The sequence below is a fragment of the Haplochromis burtoni genome, unplaced genomic scaffold, assembly GCF_018398535.1.
Source record: "Haplochromis burtoni strain Fernald_Lab_line unplaced genomic scaffold, NCSU_Asbu1 Contig_84, whole genome shotgun sequence".
Taxonomy (NCBI): Eukaryota; Metazoa; Chordata; class Actinopteri; order Cichliformes; family Cichlidae; genus Haplochromis; species Haplochromis burtoni.
Window position 1 is genome coordinate 64,451 of NW_024582445.1, and position 7,384 is coordinate 71,834.

At 37.5% G+C, this 7,384-nt stretch overlaps 1 protein-coding gene across 1 annotated transcript; it reads right to left on the reverse strand.

The window, feature by feature from the left end:
• Positions 1 to 1,275: 1,275 nt before the first annotated feature.
• On the reverse strand, positions 1,276 to 7,123 carry vsig10l (V-set and immunoglobulin domain containing 10 like). The gene is made up of 12 exons (XM_005925591.2): positions 5,939 to 7,123; positions 5,350 to 5,682; positions 4,793 to 5,071; positions 4,419 to 4,679; positions 3,948 to 4,190; positions 3,565 to 3,843; positions 2,756 to 2,848; positions 2,105 to 2,329; positions 1,885 to 2,004; positions 1,742 to 1,782; positions 1,444 to 1,530; positions 1,276 to 1,355 (listed from the first exon to the last, which is right to left on the reverse strand). Exons 1-12 carry the CDS (start codon positions 6,009 to 6,011, stop codon positions 1,281 to 1,283), a joined length of 2,109 nt encoding a protein of 702 aa, XP_005925653.2. The 5' UTR covers positions 6,012 to 7,123; the 3' UTR covers positions 1,276 to 1,280.
• Positions 7,124 to 7,384: the final 261 nt, after the last annotated feature.

A 7,384-nucleotide genomic window follows, 5' to 3' on the forward strand; every position in this document is an offset into this window, starting at 1 on the left:
AAAGCACAAGGTGTGCAATACTCAGAGACATGGCCAAGGTAAGAAAGGCTGAAAGACGACCACCACTGAACAAGACACACAAGCTGAAACGTCAAGACTGGGCCAAGAAATATCTCAAGACTGATTTTTCTAAGGTTTTATGGACTGATGAAATGAGAGTGAGTCTTGATGGGCCAGATGGATGGGCCCGTGGCTGGATTGGTAAAGGGCAGAGAGCTCCAGTCCCACTCAGACGCCAGCAAGGTGGAGGTGGAGTACTGGTTTGGGCTGGTATCATCAAAGATGAGCTTGTGGGGCCTTTTCGGGTTGAGGATGGAGTCAAGCTCAACTCCCAGTCCTACTGCCAGTTTCTGGAAGACACCTTCTTCAAGCAGTGGTACAGGAAGAAGTCTGCATCCTTCAAGAAAAACATGATTTTCATGCAGGACAATGCTCCATCACACGCGTCCAAGTACTCCACAGCGTGGCTGGCAAGAAAGGGTATAAAAGAAGAAAAACTAATGACATGGCCTCCTTGTTCACCTGATCTGAACCCCATTGAGAACCTGTGGTCCATCATCAAATGTGAGATTTACAAGGAGGGAAAACAGTACACCTCTCTGAACAGTGTCTGGGAGGCTGTGGTTGCTGCTGCACGCAATGTTGATGGTGAACAGATCAAAACACTGACAGAATCCATGGATGGCAGGCTTTTGAGTGTCCTTGTAAAGAAAGGTGGCTATATTGGTCGCTGATTTGTTTTTGTTTTGTTTTTGAATGTCAGAAATGTATATTTGTGAATGTGGTAAAAATAAATAATTGAAATGGGTATATATTTGTTTTTTGTTAAGTTGCCTAATAATTATGCACAGTAATAGTCACCTGCACACAGAGATATCCCCCTAAAATAGCTAAAACTAAAAACTACTTCCAAAAACATTCAGCTTTGATATTAATGAGTTCTTTGGGTTCATTGAGAACATGGTTGTTGTTCAATAATAAAATTATTCCTCAAAAATTCAACTTGCCTAATAATTCTGCACTCCCTGTATATATATGTGTGTGTGTGTGTGTGTGTATATATGTATGTATATGTGTATGTATGTATATATGTATATATATATATACACACACACACACATCCATCTACAAGTGGAAATCTCAGTTCTCACATATAACAGACACACAGAATGACAGAAGAATAGAGATCCTTATTTTAGATATACAATATACAAAATAAATATACAAAAAGAGTTCCCATCCACATCAATACAAATGTTTGTTTTGTTTTTTTTAAAAACTTAGACGGTTGTAGCAACTCTGGTAGGTGGAGGAGGGATAAATGCAGGCAGAGACACTGATTTTTCAGAGAGAGTCTAAAAGAAAAAAGAGAAAACCCTTATTTTCTGTGATAAATGGAAACAGTTACCCACTACATCTATTTATTTGTTATAGTAAGACTACCTTCTGTAACCTGTTGTAGTCAGGGGGGGACCTCAACACTCCTTTCAGCATGTTATTCGCAGTGATATTTGGTTGGCTGTTTTTTACCTGTGGAGGACATGACATGCACAAAATGTAATCATCAAATATAACAACGATTCATTGTGCAATGTGAATTTTTTTTTTTAAATAAACCAGGCTTCAACACAAATGCAATATGAGTACAGTGGGATAAATGTAAGTAGTTAAATGTAACTAGCAGTAAAACTATCCAGATAAATTCCTGCACATTAATTATGCTGTCTAGTGTATTTCAAACCTTATCAACTGCTCTGGGAACTGGATATCTTGGCTGATGACCTATGAAAAGCAAACATAAAAGTCCAAAGAAAAGCATCACAGTAAGTAAAGTAAATAAGTAAGTGTAAATGTGATTTATATTTAGTATTTAAATTCACCTACTTTTGTTCCTGATGCAGTAGACACCAAGGTAGATGAGGCCAGTCAGCAAAAGAAGGAACAGAAGGCTGCAGGGGATGCCTGCTGCAATGCCAGCAATAGCAGGACCACTCAGTCCTTCACCTGCCATCAACACGACAGACTGTAACCAAAAATGTTACTACTGTAGGCTCATCACTAACAATGAGATAAGAGCTGTTTCACACAGACAGCTGTGCTATACCTGGACCAATTCGTTGGCTCTTAGATGGCTCTCCATTGGTCATACGAGCTTTGGGGATGACTTGAAACCAGTAGGTCAGCTTGGGATCAAGGAAAAAGATATCCGTACTCCTGGCAGAACCAGGTTTCTGCTGGATTGTGCGATATACATTTGAGCTGCTTTTAGTCAGAGGGGCATTGCGATTTTTGCTCAGAAGGTCTGGTCCTTTCATCTGGATGTCGAACCCTTAACAAAATCACACACAATTCTGTTTTGTAGCATCACAATTCACAGAGGAAACCAGTTAATTCTAGCAGATCTCTCAAGATTTCAGTGATCAATGTTAGAGCTTACTGAAACGGATAATTGTATATACATAAACTAGCCGATACTAGCCATAACCAAAACTGGCATTTGATTTTCCTAGTAGTTTCATCTTTAAAATATTTTGCCCAAAACACAGCTCCATGTAGATGGTAGTTTCACAGACAACACATTATTTACACCCCTATCTTCTATTTTGAGTTTCTGTTTTCACACTAGCAGTATTCATTCACATGGGTTATGGAATATCAAAACAAGAAGGGTGAGTCTCTGTGTTTTTTCTTTAGAGATAATCTTGTGAAGATAAGTCAAACTAGCACATTTAAGACCTTCCCTTAATTTTAGTACCTGTAACAACAGACATAGATGGGACCTCCCAGGTCAACGTGACGATGGTTCCGTTTCGGTTAGGGAACAAACTGGAATCTGAGATGGATGGTCCTGGAAAGAGAGAGGGATTGTGAGAGTAGGGGAGATCAAGGAAGGGCAGAAGAAGGGGGGAGGCGAGGGTACACCAAAACTGAAGAGCTTTGTCTGAAAGGAAATTGCATTCTCAGGTATTACTTAGCTCTGTTTCTGAGGGCCCATTGTGCCTTTGTTTCAAGCAATGCGAGCAGTACTCCAAAGCAGCAGAATCCTTACATTTTAATGGCAAATATTTAACTTTAGAGTCGACACAAAAATGTCAAAATATGTTTAAATATTTTATTTTTAAGTGGATCTGCAAATAACAATTACTTTGATACCACTTTCTCAACTTTGATTTGAAAGCTCAAACTGCTTTCTAAACATTACTGCCTCAGAACTGAGAAAACAAGAAACTGTTGGTTATTTTTGTTAGTTATTTTAATTATAAAACCAGCTGAAGATTTATGTCCTCACAATTTCACTCATCTGACTAATGTTTCCTTTACTGTTTTACATAGGTTTTTCTGAATACAATTTTATACTTTTATCTACCCCTAGTAGATGTGAATGTCGACTATTACTTTTAGTTGCCAGTGTTATTACATAGTCAGACAGGTACATTTAAAGATCTGAGTAATCAACCCTTTTTTTAACAATTTATTTTAACTAGTAACTTCCATCACCTGTTAAACATGGTACTGTAAAAAATATATTTCTCTATTAAATTAAATTGAACAAGTGAGTTATACCTTGTAGCTGAATTTCTCTTTTCTTGCTGCCCAGAGGGTTCCTGCATGTGCAGGTGTAGTTTTGGAGAAGAAAGTTGCTGACATTGTAATGACGAATCATAAGCTGTGAGGTGTTGCTGCTGATCTGGTATGTGGACCCGTTGGTGACAGTCTCATTGCTACTGAACCATGACACAACAGCTTTAGGCGATGCCTCACTGAAACAGCGGACTGTCACCACTATTTTGCCCCCAGAGTCAACTGTGGTTCTCATAATTGGAAGGAATGCTACAGGACCACCTGGAGAACACAAGGTGCCTGTTTAGACTCGACTGCCAAAGTCAATAAAACACATTATGCATACATTATGTGGATTTGTTATGAGTTAAAAATTTAAAACTTGCTTGCAGTGATATTGCACTTATTATGTTCAACCGGGTGTTCTGCCATGCACTGGATTGTTTTCCCATTTAGATTATCTGATGCATTGACGGTTAAGCTGAAGTTCCCTGCTCCACTGCTGGAGTTGCTTAGCTCTGGAAAAGACAGCTGGGCCTGTGGGGTTCCCCCTACCCATTCACAGTGATACTGCAGGTTGATGGCATTCACTGACTGCACCGAGCACTCAGGATTGCCCACTGGCCGCTCTGTCCCAAGATAAAATGAATCTGTTATTAATGTCTGGGTACACGTTTAAATATTTTATTTAGAAATGAAAAATTTCTAAATAAATTCTAAATATAAACAGCATTAGATGAGCACTATGTTCTATGTACAGCAAACCATGACAAACTAAACTATAATTTTCAATCCAAATTGAGAACAATTTCACAAAAACATGACCTAAAAGATAAAATGTCTACTTTTCCACATACCATAAACAGTTAAGGTCATGTTCTTTTGGCGGCTTTCTTTTGTATCTTCATTGACCAGCCTGCATGTGTAAACACCTCCTTGACTGGTTTGTACATTTGTTAGATTCAGGACTCCTTTTAGGGAAATGATATTCCCACCAAAGACCCACTCAGAGATTGGCTGTGGGAATCCATTAGCCTGACAGGAGAGGTTCAAAGAGTCTCCTGCTAAATAAAAAGTCTGAAGTGGATGGGCCTCAAGTGTAGGCTCATCAGGTCCATCTATAACACACCATAGAGCGTTATAAGAAAACAGGGATATAAATAAAGAAACTTATACGTATATAAATAAAGAAGACTTTAAAACTGTAAAACTTTTAAACTGTTAAACTTACACTGCACAGAGACATTTTGAGATGCCGTTGCATTTCTGAAGGGGTTTGTCAGTAACACAGCGTACTCTCCTGTGTCATTTCGGTTTGGCCTGAGGATCACAAGACTATTTGCCTGTGTCTTCACTAAATAGTGTGAGCTGTTTTTTATTTCAATGCCATTGAAGAACCACATTTGTTGCTCAAACACTCCTTGGAGCATGCTATGCTGCAGGGTGAAGTTCTCAGTTCCCTCTTTGATAAGACCCGGCTGTGAGCTCAGAGTCAAGCTCTGGATGTATTCTGTAAATAAAAACATGAAAGGAAAGAAGAACCACTAGATGAATATATCTACTCTAGTGTACTGCCTTTCCTTTCTAATGCATCAGCCTTATTAAGACGGCAGGTACATATAAAAGATAAACTGCATAACTTCTCAAATGTCAGATTTCATTTTTTAATTTTCATTTATGGTTTGTCTCAAATATTTAAACAGTTGTTTAATATTTAAAGAGTTATATTTAACATTTTATCTAAGCCATCAACAACAGCACGTCTTCCAGCCAGATATGCCCACTCACCAAATATTTTAAGAGTGAAAGTAGTTGAGGCTTTACTCATTCCAGATTTAACCATTTCGATGGTGTAGTCACTGGTGTAGTTAAGTGGAACATTAAGAAAGGTGAGATTTGCACTTTGTTTGTCTATCCTGATTACACTACTGAAAGTTGCAGCTACAGGTGGATCAGCACTGGAGTTTATAGTCCATGTAGCAATATTTAAAACCCCCTTAAACCAACTAACAACTGGGTCAGTGGCACCACTGAAGGACACAGCCAGAGTCACGTTTTCGCCAGCTAAAGCATTCACCAGACTGGGACCAGCAGGAGAAACCAGCAGTTCACAGCGGGCACCTGTGAGGATGTAGCCAAGTAACTGAATTAGAAACGAAATTGCAAGGTCACGCAATAAGTCTGCTAACATCAAAATAATGCCAATTAAACAGAATTACTGTCGTTTAATCTTACAATCAGGAACAATGCTGTCGTTACAGAAACGCACAACAAAGCCCTCTTTTTCTAACCCTAAAAATGACACAAAAATTTCTAATACTAACAAACAAAATCACACAGATAAGTGTCATAAGGCGTAACTACGCTTTATTCTCACCTTGGAAAGTAAAAAATGATAAAATGGCCAGAAACAACGAGCTTAATCTCTTGAATTCCTTTACACAAGGCATTTTTTGTAAAACTTTAAGCACGCTTGTTATTAGAAGCAACCGTTTGCATTTCCAGTATAAAAGCAGAGACGAAAAACAAAAACGTCTTGTAAAGTCCTAAAGCGCTAACTTCTGTATCAGCGGAAGCTCCAGCGGACAGCCAGGCGCGTGAGTATCCCACCTGTACCAACTCGGATTGTGCATGTGAGGCCACGCCCCTTACGTAATTACACACAACAGCCCCTTTATTTGTATCTGCTTGCTGATAAAATAACATATCAACATTTCCTTAATACAACTGGTATAAATATACCATGTATATTAACTAAAGAAGAGGTGGAGAGAACGTTTAAGTAACAACTTTACCTGCGTCACCATAGTTCCGGTACCCTCATCTTAGCAGTCAATGACGTATGCTAATATGGGAAAGTCAAGAGGCCTGCCTGTCCATGCCCATGTTCATACAGTACCCAGTTTTCAATCACATACCTATGTGCTAAAAAACACCAGGCTTTTTGTATGGAGACCAAAACATAAAAAAGGTGACATTTGTAGTTTGGAATAAATCAATCAATTGAGTATATCAAAACAATAAATCTGTAATAAAGTACTACAATAACTAGGTTATATTTTGAAATTGTGCTGTAAAGTGTAAAAAAACCAAAAGAAAACACATTTTCAAGGTTTATTTGCAGGTTACTTTTACAATTTCTCAGTTTATTCTTATTTTTGTAAAGGAGGAGGCAGTTTTTGCTGTTTTATTCTAAGCAAACAATGTTGGAACGTCTTCTGAAACCTGGATTCCATTTTTCTTTTCACAGGTGCTCTAATAATACATTACAGATTAAAGACACATGACCTAAGAATCACACTTTTACTAGTCTTAAAAACACAAAAAACAACAAAAAAAACCAAAACAAGTATTAGGACCACACTTAAGATTAAACTCGAAACACTAGTTTGAGATTAAACCTGTTGTTTTAAGTCAAAAACCTACACAGGTACTATACCACTATACCCTTTACAAAATGCCTTTTGTAGACAGGTTAGAGGAGAAAAAATAAATAAATAAAAATTAAAAAAAAAAAAAAGAAGAAGAAAGAAAAAAAAAAATCATACTTAGGAATCAGTTTTGGTAACTTGAAAATTATTTGTCTTTTACCACATAAATACAATATGGTGGTAAATAAGGCACGATAAGAGATCTGAGCAACACATTTTGGACTATAACTAGTAAAACAGTATTTAGGCATTAATATTTAGCATTTCAAGTTTAATCTCAAAATTTCAAAACGAACAATATTTTTTGTGTCACTAATACTCTGCGTACAAAATGAACATCAGAATTTTAAAAAAAAAACAAAAAAACTGCTGCCATTTCACAGGTTTTAAAA

Excerpts from the sequence above, each read along its gene's own strand:
- vsig10l (XM_005925591.2), bottom strand. The coding sequence starts at position 6,011 with ATGCCTTGTGTAAAGGAATTCAAGAGATTAAGCTCGTTGTTTCTGGCC. Across the intron at positions 5,683-5,938 it reads ATCATTTTTTACTTTCCAAG|GTGCCCGCTGTGAACTGCTG; the intron begins GTGAGAATAAAG and ends ACATCCTCACAG. Across the intron at positions 2,330-2,755 it reads ATCTATGTCTGTTGTTACAG|GGTTCGACATCCAGATGAAA; the intron begins GTACTAAAATTA and ends GATTTTGTTAAG.